At 40.1% G+C, this 26,768-nt stretch overlaps 1 protein-coding gene across 4 annotated transcripts in view; it reads left to right on the forward strand.

The window, feature by feature from the left end:
• Positions 1–25,794, forward strand: part of PDGFA (platelet derived growth factor subunit A) — a 43,618-nt gene extending 17,824 nt beyond the window's left edge. The window contains exons 5-7 of one of the 4 annotated variants that reach the window (XR_013218075.1): positions 12,412–12,535; positions 21,253–21,328; positions 23,635–24,463. Coding sequence is in view for 3 of the 4 variants with exons in the window: in XM_077274890.1 (XP_077131005.1) it covers positions 12,412–12,535; positions 18,763–18,869 (231 nt within the window). In the remaining variant the exon portion in view is untranslated. Of the gene's footprint in view, positions 1–12,411; positions 12,536–18,762; positions 18,883–21,252; positions 21,329–23,634 lie in introns of all 4 variants that reach the window. The other 3 variants (XM_077274891.1, XM_077274890.1, XM_077274892.1) reach the window with 3 other exon arrangements.
• Positions 25,795–26,768: the final 974 nt, after the last annotated feature.

The raw sequence follows: 26,768 nt of genomic DNA on the forward strand, positions 1-26,768 counted from the left end.
CTTACCATTTTTTTCCCTTCAAATTGTAATTATAGAGTGGCTCAGTAACTTAAAATAACTTTCTGTCCTTGGAAAGTTTAGGAAAAGAATTTGAAGGACTATTGCAGAAAGTACCGTTTTGAGAGAGGATGTCAACTTGATCAGAGCCTTCGTTGTAGGCGTGCTACTGTAGAATGGCACTAGTAGACTTCTAAACCAAGAATGGTGTCATTACATGGCTCTCTTCATTCTAGTTGCCTTGACTTTGTCCTAGAATTGAGTGTACATAAATAATTATATTCGAAACTGTCTATTTTCTGAAAACCAGATTTGTTACCTGCTACAAATCTACGGTACTTTTGAGGTCCCTTTTTTTTAAATGTAAGGCATGGAATGTAATCTAGTTAAAAGCCAACACTTTTGGAACGGAAATTCGTTCCTTTGTATAACTGATCTATAAATGAACTTTCAGGGCAAAAATATTGACTTTATACTAACATTCTTGTCATATTAGTGACAAACCATAGGCAAATGGTCTAAATTATGGGCCTACTGTATAGGACTATTATGCAAGCCCTGTGCCATCCAAGTCCTTCTCTGCAATAGCACCTAGTGTTATATTGATTAAAAGTGTTTGTTTTTTTTTGCTTCCTAATACACTCCCACAAATAGTCTACATGCCACCCAAATTTAGCTCATTGACCTTTCCAGAGTCTGTCTCCTGAATATTTCTCCCGTTCTTCATGTACTTTCCCAACCCACCACCTCACATAGCAATGATTCATTGTATAAATGCCCTGTCTGTGACTCCCCGCATCTAATGAAAGAGATGATGCCAGACTTGCTCTTTTGATGCAGATTTCCTTCTGGATGTTTGCTGGAGATGATTAATGTTTGAGATGTTCTGAATTATATTTATGGTACTGCATCATTTCCACATCAGTTGGGTCTAATAGAGTCAGGATACCACATCATATTGTGCATTCATCAGTAGTAAACCATGGGTTATGATTAACTTCAGAGACACATTTTTGGTTTCTCAAATAGTTGCCTTGTTCTTGGAACTTGGACCTCTGATGATTGCTTGGGTTGTAGATGTGGGTTCTAGAACCCAACTTGAATTCCATATTTGAGTCTCTTTTGAAGATAACCCATATTTATTGGATCGGCAAATTATATTAATTTAGATATACAATGTCCTAGCACTGTTCTGAATACTTCCTCTGGTGGATTTTAATACTGTTATTTGTTGTTGGATCTCAACTTTTTTTTTTTTCAAAGTCGTTTTAATTTGCTGATTCATTACAGCTTTGTATGCTGTTTTAAGGGCAGCACTGTCTTGACAACCTGACCCTTTTGTAATCATTACAACTTTTTTTTTTTTTCCACGCAACTCTAAAGTTGTGCAAAAATTTTACGATTTTTGGCATTTTCATGTCAGTCTTGGCAAACTCCACCCAGATGGGTGAAGGATGGGGCTTTGCCAAGCTATCCAAATTAAGAAAATTTTTGTAACTTTTTCCAGAAATGTACTCCAATTTGAGATTGGCATACATCTGTGGCAGAGGTTCTCGGGACTTGTAAAATGTGCTTCATTCATGAAAATGTGGTGTCTCTGAATTACTTCTGCATCATCACTAAATATTTTAAGTTAGTGAAGTGATAGAAATATAGCCATACATTAAATTTATGGGATCGAATAGCTAAAAATTGGCATGTACATATGTATTCACCCATTTTGCTTTGAAGCCCCTAAAACATTTCTGGTGCAAGCAATTACCTTCAGAAGTCCCATGCTTAGTGAAAGGACGTCCATCTATGTACAATCTAAGTGTCACATGTCTGTCAGCATATACACACCTTTTCTGAAAGTCCACTGAGGCTGCAACAACATTAAGCAAGAGACCCCACTGACCAAACAGCAAGGAGATCTCAACAGAGACAACGTTGTTGACGAGTACAAGTCAGGGGTTGGATGGATAGATCCCTAATCTCTCATGATTTCCCCCCCCCAGAGAATCATCAAATGCATTATCATCAAATGGAATGAACATGGTACCACAACAAACCTGCTAAGAGAGGGCCGGACACCAAAACTAAGCATGGGCAACAGGGGCATTAATCAGAGAGGCAGTGCAGAGAAGGAGCTGTAGAACTCCAGTCTCTGCTTGGGAACATCTGTCAATAAGAACACAATTAGCTGTACACTCCATAGAGGTGGCCTTTATGGAAGAGTGGGCAGAACAAAGTCTTTACTTTCACACAAACACCGTAAGGTTCGTTTTGAGTTTGCCAAAAAACATGTGGGAGACTCCTCAATTGTATAGAGGAAGGTGCTGTGGTCAGATGAGGCCAAAATTGAACTTTTTGGCCCCCAAGGTAAACACTGTCTGGTGCCAAACCAACACAGCTCATCACCCCTAGAACACCATCCCTACATTGAAACGTGGTGGCAGCATCATGCTGTGGGGATGTTTTTTGGCAGCAGGGACAGGGAACATGGTCAGACTGGGGGTAGATGGATGGTGCAAAATAAAGGAATATTCTTGAGCAAAACCTGTTGCAGTCTGTCAGTGATTTGAGACTGGGATGGAGGTACACCTTCCAAGACAATGACCAAAGCATACTTCTTAAGCAACAGTTGAGTGGTTTAAGGGGAAACTTGTAAATGTTTTGTAGTGGCCTAGTCAAAACCCAGAGGAAACCATCTGACTTTAAGGAGCTGGAGCAGTTTTGCCTTGAGGAATGCGCATAAATCCTAGTGGCAAGATGTAGACTTATCCAAAGCGACTTGTAGTTGTAATTGCCGCAAAAGGATGCTCTAAAAAGTACTGACTCTAGGAGGTGAATGCACACCTGAAGTTTTCAGTTATTTTGTCCTATTATGTCCTTGATGCAAACCCTCAAAAAAGTAAAATAAATAAATATACAGTACAGACCAAAAGTTTGGACACCTTCTCATTTAAAGATTTTTCTGTTTTTTCATGACTATGAAAATTGTACATTCACAATGAAGGCATCAAAACTATGAATTGACACATGTGGAATTATATACTTAATTTCAGTTGTTTCACACTTTTTTGTTATGTCTTATATTCTAGGTTCTTCAAAGTAGCCACCTTTTGCTTTGATGACTGCTTTGCACACTCTTGGTATTCTCTTGAAGAGCTTCAAGAGGTAGTCACCAGGAATGGTTTTCACTTCACAGGTGTGCCCTGTCAGGTTTAATAAGTGGGATTTCTTGCCTTATAAATGGTGTTGGGACCATCAGTTGTGTTGTGCAGAAGTCTGGTGGATACACAGCTGATTGTCCTACTAAATAGACTGAGCTGCTTTTTTCTTGCCATAATACAAATTCTAAGTAAGGAAAAACAAGTGGTCATGATTGCTTTAAGAAATGAAGGTCAGTCAGTCCGAAAAATTGGGAAAACTTTGAAAGTGTCCCCAAGTGCAGTGGCAAAAACCATCAAGCGCTACAAAGAAACTGGCTCACATGAGGACCGCCAGAGGAAAGGAAAACCAAGAGTCACCTCTGCTTCTGAGGATAAGCTTATCCGAGTCACCAGCCTCAGAAATTGCAGGTCAACAGCAGCTCAGATTAGAGACCAGTTCAATGCCACACAGAGTTCTAGCAGCAGACACATCTCTACAACAATTGTTAAGAGGAGACTTTGTGCAGCAGGCCTTCATGGTAAAATAGCTGGTAGGAAACAACTGCTAAGGACAGGCAGCAAGCAGAAGAGACTTGTTTGGGCTGAAGAACACAAGGAATGGACATTAGACCAGTGGAAATCTATGATTTGGTCTGTTGAGTCCAAATTTGAGATCTTTGGTTCCAACCACTGTGTCTTTGTGCGACGCAGAAAAGGTGAACGGACGGACTCTACATGCCTGCTTCCCACCGTGAAGCATGGAGGAGGAGGTCTGATTGTGTGGGGGTGCTTTGCTGGTGACACTGTTGGGGATTTATTCAAAATTGAAGGCATACTGAAACAGCTTGGCTACCACAGCATCTTGCAGCGGCATGCTATTCCATCCGGTTTGCGTTTAGTTGGACCATAATTTATTTTTCAACAGGACAATGACCCCAAACACACCTCCAGGCTGTGTAAGGGCTATTTGACCAAGAAGGAGAGTGATGGGGTGCTACGCCAGATGACCTGGCCTCCATAGTCACCAGACCTGAACCCAATCGAGATGGTTTGGGGTGAGCTGGACCACAGAGTGAAGGCAAAAGGGCCAACAAGTGCTAAGCATCTCTGGGAACTCCTTCTAGATTGTGGGAAGACCATTCCCGGTGACTACCTCTTGACGCTCATCAAGAGAATGCCAAGAGTGTGCAAAGCGGTCATCAAAGCAAAAGGTGGCTACTCTGAAGAACCTAGAATACAGACATGATTTCATTTGTTTCACACTTTTTTGTTAAGTATATAATTCCACATGTGATAATTCATAGTTTTGATGCCTTCATTGTGAATGTACAATTTTCATAGTCATGAAAATACAGAAAAATCTTTAAATGAGAAGGTGTGTCCAAACTTTTGTCCTGTACTATTTATCTATATAAATAGATAGATTATATAGATTATAGTTGTGAGTGGCAAAATTGTTGTAAAAAAGAATTGACTAGGTCAGAATTTTGTATTGGTGTTGAGGTTGGCCATAATCTTATTTTACTATTAAACTTTGATAATGTTTACTGCATTCTGTAGACAACTAAATTTTGGCCTTGGTCTAAAAACCATACCTAAGAAGAATTTTCTTGGTTCTTTAAAGTTAACAACCATAACTTACATATTATGTAGCGTAAAGCACTAATTATTTGCCCTCTAAGGAATTGACCTAATTACTCTTGGAGTAAATATTTTAAGTATTAATTCAGTGCAATTGTGCAAAAAAAAAAGGTTCTTTCAGGTTATTAGGTAGTGTATGTCCTAAGGTATTTCATAATCTAAGGGTTAAGTAGTTTCAAAAGACTGAAAGCCTAAAAGAGATCAACCACATCTGGAATCTGAATCGATGGCCCTAGAGGAACAAGAAGGGGTATTGTGATCTAGGGTATAATTCTAGTCAAATATGTTCATGTAATGACTTCACTGAGTAGTAAAGTCTGGAATATGTTTGAGCGAGAAACTAGGGGTGGATGACCCAACATGCTGCGGTCCACAATGGATTTTTCTTTATTGAGCATGATGGTAGCTGCACTGAAGAAGAAATTTGAGAATGTTCAATTCAACCAGTTGTTAGTTGGTGTTAAACTTTGTAAGTATAGTATTTCTTGCCAATCCCGTTACATTGTGTTTTGATAGAAGTAAGTCCACCTTTTTTTTTTTTTTAAAGTATATCTGCACAGAATAACTGTTCAAACCAATTACAAGGACTCTACAACCCATGACATGACCTAGCAATTCAGGGCACCTTCCCACTTAGATGGAAAACAAGTATCACCTGCCACTTATTTTTTTATTGACAGAGGATGGTACAAATAGAGAACAAGTCAGAAGGTGCACTCTACTGCCCGGTCACGTCTAGGGTGCACCTAGTGTCTGTGCCTGGTCATCTCGTGATGAGACTCAGTTTAACTAATGGCATATCTAACAGGCCTTCACTTACTTGATGGAGAGCTTTTTCAGCCCATGTTGTCTTGGTATATATCAGTATACTATTTTTTATTTTTTTGTATTCTAGCGTAACATGAGTCTGTGGGTCGCACGATAAATTGATCCTGTGACTTTTATATTGATTTTCACTATAGGATGTGTCGAGGAAACTATACTTAAAACGGATACTTTCAGATCTAGCTTCTAAATGAACACTATGTGGCTACTTGTTTGGTGGTCATTTAATAGCCCACAGTTCACCTATGTCTGAGTAGTTTTAATTATTTGGTGAAAAGTAAAAAAAACCTCAGCACCAAAAAAGACAAAAGGTACAAGCTCTACCTTTTGTCTTCTTCGGTGCTGAGGATTTTAACTTTCACTAAATCAGGATGACCACAGTTCTTTCCTCGAGCACCTCCAGAACAGTGTGGCCAGTCTCTACAGTTAGTTTTAATTCCTTGTTATGTTACTTGTGTGAGTTCCCCAGCTGAAAATTGCTTCAGAATGTTTGCACTGTGTACGTAGGGATTAACAGTACTGAACCAAACGTAAAGGCTTTCATATACATTAGATAGCCGGACGATCATTCAGCCAAAAGTGACAGCTGTCTCTTAAGAACCACAAACACCAGAATGCCAGAATGCTAGGCCTGAGTGCTCCTGTGTTTTCTTAGTCACTGCCAGATTGCTTTTGGCAGTGGCTTATTGTGAATGAGAACAAAAGGATCAGCCGTTGAATTTCTACTGCCTGATCCTTCTCTTCTCTGATGCTCTTGTTGGGAGGCCCACATACACATTGGATGTCAGTTGATATTGGATGTGATCTGCTTACTTTGGTCCCCATCAACATTAAAGTAATGTGATCTCTTTGGTACAGTATAACTTCAACGTTTTTCCCATATAAATTAGAGCCAGCACCTGTAAGCCCTATGTGACAGCATTCTAGAATGCTGTATATATTGTAAGTCCCCATTGCGCTCTCATAAAACGAAAATTGGCTTTTACAATACTCTCCTACGGGGTTCGATAAGTGTTTCTGTTCTGGTGGATCCTCTCTTGCTTCCTGTGGATATTGTGTTCTACGGCATCCGCAGTGTCCTTGGTATCTCGCTCCTGTGCAAGTACACTTATCTGACCTGTTGAGGGCAAAGTACTGTAATGCGCATGCATGGGGAAAGGCCACAGTGCTGGCGTATGCGCACTACAATATTTTGCTCTGACCTCAGCAGGGCAGAGAAGAATGCCTGCGTTGTAGAGCGATGCCGAGGACACTGTGGATGACGTAGATGGAGTCATCCACACGAAACAAGAAGAGCATGAGCCAAAGCCAAATCAAGATCATACTGGACTGCCCCCTAAGTGAGTATAATAAAGGGTCGTTTTTGTCTTATGGAGGGCGACACATCTATAATTTGTGATGCAGTGACCCCTGTTACAGCTAGGGGGCGCTGCATGTGCTCCTCAGGATATGCATGGAGGCATATCTTGGATTATAATGGTTGAACTAGCAACCTCCAGTCCCACCTATGGGAGTGGCTACAAGTATATAATGTGACCATGTGGGTCACATGGGGAAAAATGGATGGAACTGAGTGGTCTGTGTGCCAGGTCCTGGAGGGCCTCTGTGTTGGGAGGTCCTGGGAGTAGGACTAGATCCCTGAAGAGCACATGGGGGAGGCCTTGGACCTGGGGGCCTGTGTGTTGGATGGTCCCAGATGGGGATGGACGTCCTGAATAGCGCACAGAGAGGACGCATGTGCAGAGTCCGTGATGACACTGTGTTTGGGGAAGCTACAGTCAGTCTGAGGATCTGGACTGTCAGGTGGCCTGGTGAGCAAGGCATTGCCCGGGATGGTGATCCCAGTTCGGCCGCTTCCCTGAGAGAGTACTGACAGGAGTCAGCGTATGGAGCAGGAGCTCCTAGAAGGTAACCCAGCGTATGGGGTGCTGTGCGGTCGCCCACGGCAACTGGTCAGATAACGATCAGCATGTTTAGAGACCGCGACCCAATGTCATGTGCGCTCTATATGACTAGGTACATCGATGAACTGTTCGGCGTACGGACACCCATGGTAACTGGACGAAATGAGATGTCCAGCATGTTTAGTGTCCGTGAGATATAGCCGAATATGAAGTGTCTAAAGATAAAGCTGCAACTTAATGTCACCGGTTGGTGCCTATTGATTACACCTTTTTATAATGAGGCACAACATTTTCGGCTTGAGGTTGGACCATAAATCTGATTTAATCGTGTGAGAACTGTGCAGTTACTGATGCCGTACATATAATAATCATTATCCCATGAGCAGCTTGTTTCCCCTTGTAATAACTTCTGATTATCTAACTCCACATACTAATCTCTACTCTTCATTGGCTGCTAGCCTGTGTAATTTTAAGCAATGGTTGCTGCCAGCAAAACCTTAATAACTTAGCTGACTGTACTGCCACATTTTTAATAGTGAGTCGTGAGTGAAGTTGAAAGACCTCTTGCCACTTAATCATCATGGCTATCTGCAACAGAAGCAGAATTCAACGTGTTTCTTACAAACCAAGTGCCTTATCGGTTTGTAGCCTTCAGAAAGGGGTCTTGAGTCTCTTGACAGCTGTTTTCCAGGAGAATTCGATAAATGTTATAGATAACTTCTCTTCTAAGCTGCGATGAAACCTTGTCCAACTTTTTGTATCTTTCTTGACCTTCTATCTTGAAATTCTGGATGGCTCATTTATACCCAAGTAACAGCTGATGTCCAAGGGGCATGTATAGAGACTGCGGTAGAGGATTTGACCAGCTTTCTGCATTCTCTGTCCTTGGATAAAAGAAAAAAAATAAAGAAGACTTCTTAAAAGAAAATGACACTGTCAAAAGAGGCTACACAAAGAAGCTCTCCAGATCTCCTGTGTTGATATTGTTATGCCCACCCCGGTACTTTTCAAGAGTTACCAACAACAGACTAACTTTCTACAAAAGGGCTTTATCTATTGGTATTTGGATGAGGGTAGAGAGTACATAAGAGGGCACGGTAGGTTTGCAGCTGTATTTATCAGCTGGACATTGTCGTTTTCTTCGTCTTTTCTCCTTTCAACAAATACGCAAGTATGGTTGAAAAGGCTGTGTACATATTTGTGTTTCCAGAATTTTTTTTTTTTAGCTTTGAGGGTAAAAGAATGAAACAAGATAAGGTATAAATTGATTTCGTAAGGCTAGGGGAAAAAAAATCCCATCTTCTAAATCAAACATTAAATTATTAGAAGCCTCCAAGACTTCACCTTTTATGGTGATCGGTTGATCTTGGCCGGTAAGTAAAAAAAGATGAGTCATAGGTTTGTTTTGAACTGCATTGGAGAATAGTGGTCCGTAGAGAGATTAACGGCTTGTAAGACTAAACTACTTCTAAATGATAAGGTTGAATTTTTGCAGCTGTACTTTTTTTTTTTTTTTTTTTTTTTTTCCCCCTCTTTGCTAAAAGACCACATTGGAGAAAAGGTACTTTCCTAGATATCCTGTTAATTCCGACACAGCTTGGCTCGATAATTAGAGATTTTGCTGTCTGTATCTTCAGTCTTAGGTCTTAATCATCATTTGATCTTCGAGAGTTTTGCAGATTAGGCGTTCTTTCATGCCGGATGAGTCAAATTTACCCAGCGTCTTGAAAAGCATTAACAGAGGCACATTCACTATAAAAGAAGCTAAAACATATTACTTCGACCCAAAGTTGACCTTCTTGCAAGGCATTCATAATGGTCACATACAGCTTTGAGTTTTTCAATGGAAGTCTGACAGCCCTGGAAATGCCTTAAGTTTGACTTTTTTTCTGTTACTGTCTGGCTACAAGACTTTTGTTTGCAGGGCTAATGAAAGCAGGCTCCATGTCCTGTTGACAAAAAGGGCAGTGACTGAATGCTTAGTGTCAGATACTTCTAGTCTGACTACTGTGAAAACACTTTTTTTTTGTACATTTATTTTTATTTTTTCTATAGTACCTGGTTTTGTTTGCTTATGTTTATGAGAACTAGATATCAATGATGGCGCAGACTTAATTTTAATTACACTTTATTTTACTTTTGCTATGCTGTAACTTTTTTGTGAAGCTCATTCCATTGCTTCTTTTTTTCCCATTTGCAAATGAGAATAATGATGATCCCTCTACAGTGAGACATCCCTTCAGATATTTGTAGGCCACTATTAAGTCTCCTCTTGGCCTACTTTTTTGCAAGCTAAACATTTCCAGATCCTTTAACCGTTCCTCGTAGGACATAGTTTGCAGTCCACTCACCATCCTGGTAACTCTTCTCTGAACTTGCTCCAGTTTTGCAATGTCTTTTTTTTTTAAATTTGGTGCCCAGATCTGAACACAGTATTCCATATGAGGCCTGACCAAGGAGGAGTAGAGGGGGATAATTACTTCACGTGATCTAGACTCTATGCTTATTTAATACATCCTAGAATCGTGTTTACCTTTTTGCTGCTTCATCATGCTATTGACTCGTGCAGTTTGTGATCTATTAGTATATCCAAGTTTTTTTTCACACGTGCTGTTGCTTGGTTCTATTCCTCCCATTCTATAGTTGTAATCTTCGTTTTTCTTGCCCAGATGTAGAATCTTGCATTTCTCCCTGGTAAATACCACTCTATTAGTCACTGCACATTGTTCAAGCTTATCTAGATCCTTCTAAATCCTTTGTCTTCCCTTACCTATCCTTTCTAGCTTTGCATCGTCTGCAAATTTAATTAGTTTAGTTGTCTGAACCTGCCAATAACATCAGGATCGTCCGACAATCTAATTTGTATGTGGATTTGTATGGGGGGCATCTTGACTCTTCCATGGCAGTTTTTTTTTTTCTCGGAAAGAAAGATCCAACCTGTAGGATTTCTCCAACTCTCTGGAAAATAAGTCCCTACCAAAGGAGCGCTCTTGTGAAGAATATGGGACCACTGGGCCGAGCATTACTGTGTGGGTGACTCTGTCTAAAGTCTACAAGTCCTGAAAATATCAGAAAACATTTATAGACCATATCAAGAGGCTAACACTGGTTTTTGTGTTTCTATGTTGTACAAAGCATTTGCCTGTTGCAGTCCCATCATGTCCAGTACATACACCTAATATTCATGGAGCATTAGTGACTCTCTTCTCCCTGTAGCACCATTTCACTAATCGTTACTTTCGCCTCTTGGTGTGGTCAGAGCTGTGTAGGAAAATGTTTCTTTCGATAATATATTTTATCTACAGATTACAAGCTGATTTTGGCATGGCACATGGTCAATATTATCCTACAACAACCAGCGTTTGAACAACAACAATGGGGGTATATCATTGCTCTCTGTTTTTGTTTTATCCTCCTTGCCAATTTTCTTATCACGAAATGATGTCATTTGGCTTTTAGGGGACAAAAAAAAAGTTTTAATCAGTGAGTCTAAGAATAGGGCAAGTGAGTTAACATTAACACCGATGGCTTGTTTTATAGGTGGCATACGCCCATAGTATATATTGGACCTAGATGGTAGGTAGATTTATAACATGTTGCTAAAATATTCTTTAGCACCAATCACTATGGATGAATGTGAAGGTCCTATCTGTCATGGTTACAGGGCATGTTGGGCATAAGCTGTTATTTCCGGGAGCCATTTTATTCAATATATGGATACTTTTGATATGTCAACTTTTTTTTATTTGAAATTGAATGTCATTAGTGTTCATATAACGGAATAAGCTGAATATATTGATGGTCGATTGTCCATGACAAGTTCATGCCAACTATTGGTGGTGGAATGAGCTTCACTACATACCGTATTTTCCGGCGTATAAGACGACTGGGCGTATAAGACGACCCCTCAACTTTTCCAGTTAAAATATAAAATCTTCTTAAAAGTCGGGGGTCTTCTTATACGCCGTATGTCGTCTTATAGGGCCGGTGACTAATGTGCCTTTTGGGTGGGAGTGGTCCCGATGACGACGAGGGGGCGTCTCACAGGAAAGTGTGAGTGGACTATCCCCCATTACCTCATCGTAGCGCTGAAGCGTGGGGTCTCTGCTGGGAGCAGCGGCTCCTCTTTGTGCCGCGTGGGTGCTATGGGGCGGCGGCTCCTCTTCTGCAGTGTGGGGCCTCTGTGCTGTGGGGCGGCGGTGGCGTATTTTCATGCGGTCAGTCGGGGCTCCTCCGGCATCTTCTTAAAGCCCGCTAGGGGCGGCGCATGCTCAGGTTCAGATCTCGTCCCGAGATCTGAGGGAGACGAGATCTGAATCTGAGCAGCGGCCATTTTCCCGGAGGCCACCGCATCATAGCAATGGAGCTGCCAGCGGGGCCTCCGGGCTTTAAGGAGATGCCGGAGGAGCCCCGACTGACTGCATGAAAATACGCCGCCGCCCCACAGCACAGAGGCCCCACACTGCAGAAGAGGAGCCGCCGCCCCACAGCACAGCACCCACGCGGCACAAAGAGGAGCAGCAGCCGCCGCTCCCCAGCACAGAGACCCCACACTGCAGCGCTACGATAAGGTAATGGGGGATACTCCACGCACTTTCCTGTGAGATGCCCCCTCATCGTCATCAGGACCACTCCCCCGACCCCCCCCCCACCCACCATATACACCCGGCGTATAAGACGACCCCCGACTTTTAAGAAGATTTTCAGGGGTTAAAAAGTCGTCTTATACGCCGGAAAATACGGTAGTTTCTAATTTTCGACTTGGTGAATTACTTGTACCTAGTCTCTATTTGTAATGATATACTGGGTTTTAAACCTTGCCTTGCATGTTTGATACCTCCATGCAGACTGGGTTATGGACAATCGTTTTAAAGGTAGTCCTCATTTATATATTTGTTTTTATTTTTAAGGTGGCAAAAGTAGAATATGTAAGGAAAAAACCCAAGTTAAAAGAAGTTCTGGTGAGATTAGAAGAGCACCTGGAATGCACTTGTACAGCAAATTCTAATTCAGATTATCGAGAAGAAGAAACTGGTAAGCAACCTTTTACATTTTCTTCCGATTTTTATTTTTTTCTTTTAAACCTTCAGAAAGTCTAATTAAAATGCCCAATAAATAACTATTGTTGTGAATTGTCATCATCTTATCAACCTACGAAGCCTATGGTAGACCAATCCATAAACCACGTATTGGCCATGTTGAATTTTAACATGTCCAAACCTTCCTTCACCCCACATCTGAAATTGAGTCAGAATTCCCTTCCTCCTATACACATTAGATGGTGGATTCAACTAATTTTCGAGTTCAAGCACCAAACTGGCTTAGCAGAAGGTTCCATAGCTCATGGATATTGTGTTTTTCAGTTGATGTAGTGAGCTTGCTGTAATGTATCCTTAGGCTTTCACACCAGTTTTCTCTCAATGATTTCACTCACCAAAAATGTTGACGTTTTATACCTCCCAGGCTAGTATATATTGATTATGGGTTAAAAAATGTCTGAGAGCAAACCTTAGAAAGAATTTTAATAAGTCATTCCAGATACGTGATCATTCTATATTCGAACTCTTAATTGCTAAATATTTGGTTTTTTATTTTTTATACCCACCCCATCTTTTTTTCTCCATGACACTTTGTAGAAAACTGCTATAATATATTAACCTAAAATGTCATATTTTGCTGCGTACATTCAGATAATGTTTTTATTTGTGACATTCTATGAGCACAATAGTCCATATTGTCCAGTACCTACTTTCAAGGTCATTACGTCTTGGCAGTACCGATTGCCATCGCCTTTAGTATGCAGCTGTGGAAAAATTGCTCAGTCATGTTAATATTTGTGCCCTTTTAAGTCTACGTTCACATTAGCGTTGGGCGCCGCAGCATCGCCGCATGCGTCATGCGCCCCTATATTTAACATGGGGGCGCATGGACATGCGTTGTGCTGCGTTTTGCGATGCATGCGTTTTTGTGGCCGCAAGCGTTGGGCGCAGAGAACGCAGCAAGTTGCATTTTTTTTGCGTCCAACTTTCGGCAAAAAAAGGACGCATGCGTCGCAAAACGCAGCGTTTTAGCGTGCGTTTTGTTGCGTTTTTGTGTGCGTTGCGTCGCCGACGCTGCGGCGCACAACGCAAATGTGAACGTAGCCTAACACAGCTGTCACTTCACCACCTACAACATACTATTGTTTCATGGAAGCCAAATTTGCAGACACCTTAATGTTAGTAAGAGGTGTGTCCTTCCCCCCCCCCCCCCTCCTTAATCCTAGAAGAGCCTACCTAATAAGTAGAACAAAGTCGAACACAGAGGTTTACAAATATTTTCACTGAATTCACTCAGCTTGTTGGACCATTAGTTTGGGATTTTTTTTTTTTTGGCTAATGCAAAGTAAGAATGTTTTTACAAACCCAAAATGTTTACCTTTTTCAATTAACAAAATGCAAAAAACTATTAGTGATTTGAACAAAAGAATCAAATTACTATTTTGTGTGATCACCCTTTTACCACCATCAATTATTTTAGGTACACTTGTGCCCTTGTTTTTAAGGAATTTTGCTGGAAGGTTTCTCCAAACATCTTGGAGAACTAACCACAGATCTCAAGTGGATGTGGAGAGAATCTGTTTAGATCGGGGTTCTTTGGGGGAGGACATATCACCTTCAGGATGCCTTGTTGTTGACGCTTGAAGATGGTTCTGAATGACGTTGACTCCAAATTAATTCAGCAACACAACAACTTCGAACGTGTCGTCAATCAAATGGTATTACATGATGGGAAAATATCTAGCTGTATTTATCAGCTTTGAGGGACTCCATTAATCTTGGAAATTCTCAACTCCATTTGCTGAAATGCAACCTCAAACTTGCAAGAAACTCATTGTCGCTGAAGAGCATTACAATATTAGTGTCTGCAAGCAACAAACTGCCTTTTGTTACATGCATATATTTCTCATTTTGACTCATCCATTTTTAAGCACCTGCTGCCAGTTTTCTGCTCCAGGGTTCCCATGTTTTCATGCATAGTTCAGTTGCTTGGCATAATTTGAATGTCAAAGATCTAGCTCTTTGTCCACAATTGTTACGTGAAGACTAATTCAGGCCAGAACTATCAGGAAAAATAGATGCGTGTAGCTGGGTCCCATGGGTTGTTACCAGTTCTCAGTTAATGGCACTGTTGGAGTATTCCTATTTCAAAGTAAGCATTCTGTGGCTTCTTCCGCTGTCCTAAGTTTCCTTGGCTGACCACTGCGTCCACAGTCCTCAATGTTGCCCATTTCTCGGTGCTTCTTCAAAAGAGCTTGGACAAGACATTTTTAAAACCAGAGTCTTCTTTGAAATCCTTGCCTGGGGAAAAGCACCTCTGATGAAGAACTACCTTACGTCTTTGAGGTGCTCAATCTTGCGATAGTTTCATATCAATGTAAAATTTATTCTGTTTTTAAAGGCAAAGGGTGGTCCTCTAAAAAGAAAAAAATGGAGAGAACTAAATATGATCTTGGATTTCTATCCATTAACATGCAATCTATTCACACTTTCATTTTAAATTAAATTGGGGAAAACTTGCACATCACCCACTTGAAAAATAAAAATTGTGGCAACTGTCTAATTCAAATTTGTTGATAGATCGGGTATGGTGTTGGGTGAGATGGCAAAAGATGAGTTGAGTTTTAGGAAAGAGGCGAAAAAAAGAGGATATGGCTGATACACTGTGGGATTCTGGACAGCAAAGATGTGACATCTGGGTCACAGATGTGGATCTGAGTGTTGTCCGCTTATAAGAGGTATTGGAAGCCATGGGACTTTACCTTTTTGACCTGGGACAACTGATATAGATGGAGAGGGTAGAAGTCCCAAGACATAGCATTGGGGATACTAACAAAGAGGGGGTTGGATGAAGAGGTTAAATGGAAATGGGAGGCGCTCAATGTTCGGTTAGTGAGGTATGAATATATCCAGGAAAGGGCAAGGTTTTTTATGCCAAGAGAAGAGAGGATCTGTAGTAGGACGGAGTGGTTGACTGTCGAGAGCAAAAGATAAGTCTAGAAGGTGGAATATTGAGCATTGTTTGTTTGACTTTGGCGGAAATTAAGTCATTAGTAATGTTGGATAGGACCATTTCAGTGGAGCAGTGGGGACAGAAGTCAGATTGTAGGTTGTCAAAGTGAGGTAGGAGGAAAGTGAAGCATGGGCATGCTGTTCTAAAATATCTCCAAACTCCTCAAAAGTATATGAATGTCTGATCTAGTTTTAGATTCAATTTTTAAGAATTGGAAGAGTTTTTAAATAGACTAGGATGGATGAACACCAAACTTAAACACTTGTTAAAAAGGAAAAAAATAAATGTATATTAAATAGGAGGGGACATATTTAAAGAAGAATATAATGCTGTTTGTAGGGAATGCAGGGTTTTAGAAGAACTAAAGACAGTAATAAAGTGAGGCTAGTAATGGAGACCAAAATCAATAAAAAAAAAAAAAGGAATTTGGGGGCATATCAAAAGCAAGAAAAAAAAAATCAAAGATGCTATAGGATTTTTACAGAATGGAAAGGGTGAATTAGTCAAAAATGATGAGAAATTTGAACTTTTAAATTCCTATTTTGCACTGTGTTCTCTATGAAAGCTATTGTAACATCAACTGATCTTCATGGTGCTATCAAAGGAATAAAAAATCCATGCAATCTATAAACCGAGGGATGGTGAGGGAACACTTGGTTAATTTCAATGAATTTATATCTCCAGGTCCAGATGAATTGCATCATAGGGTACTGAAAAAGTTAGCAGAGGAAATTGCAGAACAACCAGCCAGAATCTTTGAAAAATCCTGGAGAACAGAAGTCCCAGAAAATGGGAGAAGGGCAATTGTTGTCCCTATCTTCCAAAAAGGAAAGGAGATGGAGCCAAGAAATTAGAGGCCAATGAGCCTTACTTCTATACCAGGAGAATAAATAAATTGGATAAATTAATAAACAGCATGAATGTAAGCACTTGGATAAGAATATAGTAATTAACCAGAGCCAGCATGGGTTTGTAGCAAACAATTCCTGCTAGACTAATCTAATTTCCTTCTATGATGGAATCACTGACTGGGTGGATCAGGGAAATGCAGTAGATCTAGTATAGCTCTACTTCGGCAAAGCATTTGATAAAGGCTCTCATACTATCCTTATTGAAAAAATGACCAAGTATAGGATTGACAAGTTTAGCTTTGTTTAGCTTGCAAAAAAGAAGGTTAAGAGGAGACTTAATAGCTGTCTACAAATATCTGAAGGGATGTCCCAGTGTAGAAGGATCATCCTTATTCTCATTTGCACATGGAAACATGAGAAGCAATGTAATGAAACTGAAAGGGAGAAGATACAGATTAGATATCAGGCTGCTTTCACACATGAGGTTTTTGCCGTCAGGCACAATCCAGCGAATTTTGAATAACTGATCCGTTGCAAATTGTAAAAAACTGATGTGACAGATCCGTTTTTTTGCCTGATTCGACTTGCCTATCCGGTCCAGAGTTGAATAGCTGGTCGAGAGAGAGAGAGAGACCCCAGAATGGAAAATGCATGCTTAGTAGTGTTGAGCATTCCGATACCGCAAGTATCGGGTATCGGCCGATACTTGCGGGTATCGGAATTCCGATACCGAGATCCGATACTTTTGTGGTATCGGTATCGAAACAACATTAATGTGTAAAAGAAAGAATTAAAATAAAAAATATTGCTATACTCACCTCTCCGACGCAGCCTGGACCTCACCGAGGGAACCGGCAGCGTTCTTTGCTTAAAATGCGCGCGTTTACTTCCTTCCGTGACGTCACGGCTTGTGATTGGTCGCGTGCCGCCCATGTGGCCGCGACGCGACCAATCACAGCAAGCCGTGACGTAATTTTCAGGTCCTCAATGCCTAATTCTAGGCATTCAGGAGTTTAAAATTACTTTCCGGCTTGTGATTGGTCGCGTCGCGGTCACATGGGCGACGCGACCAATCACAAGCCGTGACGTCACGGGAGGCAGGAAACGCGCGCATTTTAAAATTACATCACGGCTTGTGATTGGTTGCGTGCCACCCATGTGACCGCGACGCGACCAATCACAGCAAGCCGTGACGTAATTTCAGGTCCTGAATGCCTAATTCTGCATTCAGGACCTGAAAATTACGTCACGGCTTGCTGTGATTGGTCGCGTCGCGGTCACATGGGCGGCACGCGACCAATCACAAGCCGTGACGTCACGGAAGGAAGTAAACGCGCGCATTTTAAGCAAAGAACGCTGCCGGTTCCCTCGGTGAGGTCCAGGCTGCGTCGGAGAGGTGAGTATAGCAATATTTTTTATTTTAATTCTTTCTTTTACACATTAATATGGATCCCAGGGCCTGAAGGAGAGTTTCCTCTCCTTCAGACCCTGGGAACCATCAGGGATACCGTCCGATACTTGAGTCCCATTGACTTGTATTGGTATCGGGTATCGGTATCGGATTAGATCCGATACTTTGCCGGTATCGGCCGATACTTTCCGATACCGATACTTTCAAGTATCGGACGGTATCGCTCAACACTAATGCTTAGTTTAAAAAAAACAGAATCCGTCGCCGGATTCCATCATTTGACGGATCTGGCCCCATATATTCTAGCAAAGGACGGATGGTGACGGATCCATCGCTGTCCTTTTTTTGACGGACACAAAAACGTTACCATGTCCGTTTTTTGTGTCAGGCGAAAAATGGATGAAACATGAGGCCATCTGTCGCTAATACAAGTCTATGAGAAAAAAAAAGGCAATTTTTGCCGGATCCGTTTATTTTCAAAATTCGCCGGATTGTGCCTGACGGCAAAAAAGTGATGTGTGAAAGCAGCCTTAGAAAATGTTTTGCCAGTGAGGGTGATCAATGAGTAGAACAGGTTGCCACGAGAGGTGGTGGGTTCTCCTTCCATGGAAGTCTTCAAACAGAAGGTGGACAGACATCTGTCTAAGATGGTTTAGTGAATCCTACACTGAGCAGGGGGTTGGACACGATGACTTTGGGGGTCCCTTCCAACTCAAATATCCTATAATTCTATGACTAAAAACTCTACCCAACCACACCTATAACTTACACACATAAGCAAAAGAAGCAAAAACCAAAATGAAAGCATGAACTGAAGACAACAAAAATTTTACATTCCTCAATTGTTTGTACGGTGCACATGGTACAGTAGCTAACAAATTTCTCTTTCAGGAATGCACTTTTAAAATGTTTGTCTCATCATTACTGAACAAAATACGTTTCCTTAGGCCTTTTCACCATCCCTGCCCTTGTGTTAACAGGAAGGCCTAAGGAAACAGGTAAAAAACGGAAGCGAAAAAAAACTAAAGCCTACTTAATACCCAGCTGGAAATAATTTTCCTCGGCAGGTAGGAACCCAAAGCTGAAAATAACAGCACCAGCAATGTAAAAAAAAATAAAAAATAAAACCTTCCCATCCTCTTAATCACATCAACACAATCACTTGTTCCAATCTTGACACTATTACCTTAAGGCTGCAAAGAGATTATATATGATTGGCTTTGATAATTCTACCTGCTGGATATTTTTATTTTTTTTCTTTAAGCTACATATCTCAGTAAACATCTTGCATTCCTTGGCTGGCTTCCTTTCTCACACTTTTTTTTTTTTTTTTTTTATATTCTTAAGCTTTTACTCATCTGTATTTTTCTTCCTGCAAAATGTGTTATTATTAATGATTTTTGGTGTCACCATGCATGAAAGAATTGTCTAAATGTTAATGTTGTGGAAGATATGTATCCAATATTACAAATGGTAATTGGAAAAAAAATTCTTTATTCATCCTGATCAGTCCACAAAATATAAGTTATGAAATCACCTTTACATTATTATTATTATTATTATTATTATTATTATTATTATTATTATTTATATATATATATATTTTTTTTTTTGGGGGGGGGTTGTTTCAATCTCAACTGTTGTTGAAGAGCCTTAATTATCTAAAGTAATTGGCAATTTAAAAGTGAATCTGTCAGCAGGTTTTTGCTATCTTAAAGCAGCATGATGTAGAGATGCCGAGAACCCATTTCCAACCTATGTGTTTCTGTCCTGAAGAAGAAGCTTATGTACTTCAAAATGCATAGATTAAAATCCGCAGTTATACGAATTCCTGGGTTTCGATCTTCAATCTACTCATCAGCAGAACAGAAATATCTAAGATTCCTCTCCCAAATCTAGTGTTTTCAGCATTGTCACTTACTGGGCTGCTTGATGTAGTTTTCCTAAAATTCTTGTTTTAGATGTACCAGTATTTAGAATGCTGAGCATTGTATAACCCCACCCTCATCCCTGATTGGCAGGTTCCTGTTTACATTGTCAGCAAGCCAATCAGTGGTGGGGGCGTGGTTGCACATATTAGCTGGACTGGGCTGCATGTGAGACCTAGTCCTGTAGTGCTGATCTCCTGCTGATAACAACAGTTTTTTTTAAGCTACAGCACACATTCTAGTAAAGGTACCGTCACACTCAGCGACTTTGCAGCGAGAACGACGACGATCCGTGACGTTGCAGCGTCCTGGATAGCGATCTCGTTGTGTTTGACACGCAGCAGCGATCTGGATCCCGCTGTGATATCGCTGGTCGGAGCTGGAAGTCCAGAACTTTATTTCGGCGCTGATCACCCGCTGTCCATCGTTGGATCGGTGTGTGTGACGCCGATCCAACGATGTGTTCACTTGTAACCAGGGTAAACATCGGGTTACTAAGCGCAGGGCCGCGCTTAGTAACCCAATATTTACCCTGGTTACCATTGTAAAAGTTAAAAAAAAAAAACACTACATACTCACCTTCTGATGTCTGTCACGTCCCCCGGCGTCCACAGGGTTACGCGCTGCTGCCGAGAGCTTCCTGCACTGACTGTGTCAAAGCAGAGCACAGCGGTGACGTCACCGCTGTGCTCTGCTTTCCGGCCGCACTGACCCATTCAGTGCAGGGAAGCTCTCGGCAGCAGTGCGCCATCAGAAGGTGAGTATGTACTGTTTTTTTTTGTTTTTTTTTTACTTTTACAATGGTAACCAGGGTAAATATCTGGTTACTAAGCGCGGCCCTGCACTTAGTAACCCTATGTTTACCCTGGTTACCCGGGTAAACATGGGGGACTTCGGCATCGTTGAAGACAGTTTCAACGATGCCGAAGTCGTTCCCCTGATCGTTGGTCGCTGGAGAGAGCGGTCTGTGTGACAGCTCCCCAGCGACCTAAACAGCGACGCTGCAGCGATCGGCTCGTTGTCTATATCGCTGCAGCGTCGCTGAGTGTGACGTTACCTTTAGGGATACAGCACTGGAATCAAGGTCTCTGCCTCTACATAATGCTTCTCAGATTAAATAGCAAAAATCTGCTGACCTATTCCACTTAATATTGTAGTGCCCGATGCCATTTACCAACACTAAAGTAAAGCATATGCTCCAGCTGCTATATTACTCAAACCTTTAGTGCCTGTCCTTAGTTCACTACATTTTTGGGGGGTTAGAGGGATAGGCGGTTATGGTCAAAGAGTACTTAACCTTCCCTCAGCTGAAATTTAATTGAAATCAATAAGTTTCTGTGTAAGAGGGGCTATTTTATAGCAAAGAAGCATCCGTAAAGAATGTCGTCAGGGTGTAGAAAGCCTTATTCGTGGAAGGGAATCTTCACATTTTGAATTATTTTTGTACATTCGGATTTAAAGCCCTCTTTAAAAAACAAACCAAAAAACTTGTCTCTTTTTTTTAATTAGGGTGTGGGATTTTACCGTGACCGGCTCAGTTTAAGCTACATTCCCCCCCCCCTTTCACCTGAGGGAAAGTGAAGAGGTATGTGACTGGAGAGATTCTATTGCCCCACGACACTGCATTTTAGGTGTATTTGCTCACCATTCGGGAGGATGGTGGTAGCCCTTTTTGTGAGTTGAATTCAAGTAATTTCTAAAGGTTACCAGTCACCATGTTTTCCCAAGATAATGTACGGCCATCACCATTAAGGTCTCTTTTTACAAGATATGAGTATGCTGTAAAAAAACAAAAACCAAAAAAAAACAACGTTCTCAATCCATCCCAAAGAAGACACACAACGCGGTCTGGTCCCATGGATGTCTCCGGTCTTGATCTGGTTCCTTCTCTCATCTTCCCATCATTCTCAATCTCTGCTTCATGTGGCTGACTCGTCATGACTTCCACCCAGTGCTTCTCCCACCCTCCCCCAAAGGACAGACCGAAGAAATGTAGTGGACATACGCCAGCTTTTCTTCCAGGTCATCGGGTCTCTTCGGCCTTGCATGCACATTACAGTACTTTTGCTCCAGCCTTGGCAGGGAACAGAGAAGGTTTCTTGGCCAGGAGCATGATTGGGGGACACTGTGGATGATGAAAGACATATTAACCACATGAATCGGGGAACGAAGACCGTGATTGGTTCTATCTCTAGCGCCTCCGCTCTTCCTTCAAAGACGCTCTTCGGACCGCACCATCAGTGGGTGTAATAAGTCTTTTTTGGGATCTGCAGTGTGGATTGGGCAGTTTTTTACAGCATTCTAGTGATTTCCATACTTTACATGTTGCAAAACCTGGTGGAAGGTTGTTTGAAAATCCCACCAATGCCAAAAGCGTAGGTTCAACTTTCCTCTTGGTCTTGCTATGTCATTTTTGTTTTCTTGGGAAATTTTCCATAAATATGGACTTCATTTAGAGGTAATTTTTTCTACTGAAGTTTTGATATATATATTTTTTTCAGCTGCAAAGCAATTGAGATATGCTAGTGTATATAATTTTAGCTTTTCATGAGATGGGGAAATTCTCTATGTGAATGGTATTTTCATACGTACGTTTGTACAATAAACAAAGACGTTTTGGTTGTGTGTAGTTGAGCAACCAGTTGGCTTTTCATCTATTGTGTTTCCATGAGCCTTAGCGGAACTGATTTTTGAATGGATTTTTCTTTACAAATGATTAAATATTTGCTTAACCGTAAAGTGCCTCCAATCAGATGGTTGGAGGGGGGTATTGCAATGCTTCTTGCTCTAAATGAAGCCTGGAACAATTACAAAGTCTAAATCAAACATGGCTTTGCATTAAGCCTTCTGATTAGCAATGTGAGAATCTGGCCTTGAACTCTAGAAGGATTTGTAAGGATAGGCAAGCATTTATTTTAGTTTAGTAGACGTTTGAGAGCAGCCTGTTGGACTAGTCCATGGAAAACAGTTACCGAACTCTGAAATTGCAGCCACAGTTGTATCTGTGCCTATATACATGGCTTTGTCCACAAAGCTAATTTTGTAAACTTGTTGAATTGATATCGAATAACACCTTTTTATTTATTTTTTACCCCGTTAATGGATTCTCTAAATGGATAGTTGTCTTGTTTTTTTCAACACCAGTCTGCTCCACTTCTGGATTTGTTTTGAAGCAGAATGGAAGTTCTTTCGACTTTGTCAACATGTGACTATTGACGGGCTTAAAAGGGTCTGTCTTTTTGGCTTGGTGATACACCGCTCTTCCTTCATGTCTCATACGGAGACAACCGTGGTCTGCAGTCTGCTAAATAGCACATCACGAGTCTTGTTTTCAGGAAGGTTTCGGAGATTCCTTCTTATAATTGAGGAAATCCAAAGCAGACTGGACCTTTTCTGGAGTCGGAACACCAGTACTTCCATCCTAAAAGGATATCTAGTTTTGCCCAAGTTGTACTTTTAACCACATTTTATACCAGAAAGTGATAGCAAAGTTATCAATGGGTGTCCAACTGCTAGTACCCACACCGATCCCAAGAGCGAGGCTTTGAAATGTTCTATTACCGGGCAGCATTAGCGGCTCTGGTCTATCCGGTGGATAGGTGATGACTAGTAGGGAATGCCTCTTTTTAAACGTCAACTGTCTGAACAATCTTTTAACCAACTTTTGGGTTCTCAAACTGTGGGGTAACAATAGTAAATATGCAAAATTTTGTAAGTGCTCTTTTTTTAATTTTTTCAAATATATTTTATTCAAAGAATAGCCAATTGTAAAGGTGAAAATACAAGTATATTTTGTGGACAAAATTTTAATTTTCATTTTCCAAAACTGTTGTCGTTTTTTTACTGATGGTAGACTAATTTTTTGTTTTTCTTTTTTTTTTCTTTCCACAGATGTAAGGTGAAATAAGCTAGAAACTTTCATCTGGGACTTGGATGTACACACTTTGTTACATTCCTGAATCTTCTACGTATGGTGCTTTTATAGACTTTGTTTTATTTTATTTTTTTTCCCCTTTTTTATTTTTTTTTTTGTTTTTGTTCTCTTGTGTGGAAAGACAGGATTAAAACAAACAAAAAAAAAAACAAAAGGATAAAAAATAAGGTTCAAAGGACACTCTGTGAGTACAAAGGAACAATGTACATTTGTTTCAATGTGACATCAAAGCAAGTATTGTAGCACTCTTACAGAGAAGAGACGCTTCCCCTGTCAAACTGCGGCAACAAAACAAGATGGCGGAATGGATAAAAGGATGTGCTTTAAAAAACAAACAAAAAAACAAAATACATAGTGAACATAGAAAGTGAATAGAGACTTTATAGCAAAGTGATGTGCCTGCTTGTATTGATGAAGATGGATGGTCCGTCACAGACCACTAGCAAATCAAAGGCCAGGAATGTATCAAACGAGCAAGTGTCTACGCAGAAGCTTTCAATACAATAAATCCTTGCTCCATGATGTTAAAGTCTTCACAAAAAAAACCTGGGAAGCCTTAAGAGGACTTTTTTTTGTTTTGTTTTATTTTTTTTACTCTATAGAGTAATTATTGTACCACGGGGGTAATTTAATTATGGAGCACAGTCCTACCACTAGGAACTCGCCTGCTCTTATATGGGTCAGTTAATGATTCTAATATCTATTTGTGTCATTTTTGCAGCAGTTGATCTTCAAAGTGTTTGAATTTTGTGTGTTTGCGTACTTGCTCTTGCTTGCCAGGGGGATTAAAGAAAAAAAAAAAAAGTTATATACATATATATATATAAAAAAAAATCTTTAAAATATACATTCACCTTGCCAACTTAATGGGATCAGTGTCTCATTGTTCCTTCCCCCATATCTCGTCTCTGGTTTAAAAAGTATCTACAATGGAGGCTTTTTTCATTTTGTGGCCTGAACTACTACAGCCTACCAATACGCCATGAACTTGGGGCAAAACGAAGACTCTTTTGTGCCCAACGTTCCCGAAAAACCACTTTTTACGTTCTGAATAAAGAGTATCGATGTTTAACCCACAAAATGGCTACCTCTCGATTATAAGAATCAAATTCTTAGCATTTGATTTTTTTTTTGTTAGTTTGTTTGAACCTTTTTTTGTTTTATATATATTTTTGACTATTTTTATTTTTTTATTTTTAACTTGTCGGTGGTCAAATCTTATTCAGCCATTTTGAACTACTGTGGTTTTTTTAAGAGGTAAAGAAGACAAGGTGCCCATGGGGACTAATTTGGTTAAACCTTATGTTTCCTAAGACAACCTTTTAGTAAAATGTCCAGTAATTATGTCTAAATGGTGTCCACCACTGTAGAAAGGAGAGAAAAACAGGAGATCCCTGAACCATCCAGTAAGTGAGGAGGAGGGTCAGGTGTTAACCATGGTAGACCACAGGCCCACATAAGACCAATCTGATCTATTGCAGGAGCAAACGCACTTCTAATGGCCAACCACATTATGAATGCATGTATTTATAGAACTGTATCCCTATCTTGACCTAAAATCTTGCTTACGAACACTGAAAGTATCTGCCTAAGTATGATTTTTATCATTTTTATTTTATTTTTTACCCCTCCAATGATTTTGCCCATTTTTGTTGGCATTTTAATGTATTTAATTGAAAAGGATCCAGATACCCAGCCATGATGTCTTATTATTTCCAACCCTTGGAATTAAGCTAATGAACTATACTCCATTACATTAGGAAAAAAATATATATATATCCAGTCCACACCTCATCAAATTTCCTTTCAATTGTGTCTGCATAATTTAATTTTTAAATAAAATATTGTATATTAATAAATCATGGGATATCTGTGCAACTTTAGATTTGTGCCGGTTGCCTATTAATGCTAATATTTTTTTTTTTTTTCTATATATTTTTTTTTTAATTTTTTTGCAATTTTATTTTATCATACACAACATTTTCACATTTTTTTTTGCCAAAGTGTGAAATGGACATTTTATTCTTGTAACTGCATTGTACAGTGTCACGGTAGCAAGAGAAAAAAAAATATTTGCTACGTGTATTTGAACAAATCCTAAATTCTTTATTTTTGGTAAAAAAAAAAAAAAATCTATGTATGCTTATGTGTATTCAACAGAAATGTGTTCTTTTTTTGTAAAGTTGAAGTTTGTATTTTTATCTAAAATTAACATTTTTATATGAGTACGAAAAGCCTACTATGTTTTCTTGAACCAAAAAATGCATTGTGTGGTCATATTTTTGTAGCACCATATCATACAAATAATTAGCTATATCTGTTGCATAGAAGTGTTTCTAGCACTTGGTTTACGATATCCTATAATCTACTGCTGCTGTTAAAGTAAATGTATATCTAGTGAGTGTCCATTCCCCAATATGTCAATCTGTCGAGTGGCTGAGCGAAAAATTCTAAGGAAGGCTGCCAAGTTATTATCCATTTTGGTCTTAAACTCAACTTTTTATATATTTAATGTTCATGTATCATTGAAATTATTTTTTTTAATTTTTACAAATTTTTTTTTTGCGTTTTTTTTTTTTTAATTAGGATTTTTGTGGGTAAGTTTTAACATACATCCCAAAGGCTTTTTCTGGTGACTACGTTTAAGTGTAGAATTCGGACGCATTGTGCTTTGAGCCTTACATTTTTTTATTATTTTTTTTTTTTTTTTTAGCCTGACCGTTTCAGAGAACCCCAAACTGCTGTGTTATTTACTCTTAAAGGGAATCTGTCACCGGGTCTTTGTTACCTCATCTGAGAGCAGCATATTGTAGAGGCAGAGATCTTGATTCCAAAGATATATTGCTTAGTTTTCTGGGTGCTGCAGTTGGATCGATCCTGGTGGCGTAGCTGGACCAGGAGGCACGAGGGCACCAGTCCGGGCAATGATCTCCTGCTCATAAAGCCCTAACTGTATTGAAGCAGTACACAGGCCATTAAGTGACATATCGCTGAAATCCATGTCTCATCCCCTACCTCATGCTGCCCTCAGATTACATAGCAAAAACCTGCTGACAGATTCCCTTTAAATATTGTGGTGTTTTAGAGAAAA

The sequence above is a fragment of the Ranitomeya variabilis genome, chromosome 7 (assembly GCF_051348905.1).
Source record: "Ranitomeya variabilis isolate aRanVar5 chromosome 7, aRanVar5.hap1, whole genome shotgun sequence".
NCBI classification, from domain to species: domain Eukaryota; kingdom Metazoa; phylum Chordata; class Amphibia; order Anura; family Dendrobatidae; genus Ranitomeya; species Ranitomeya variabilis.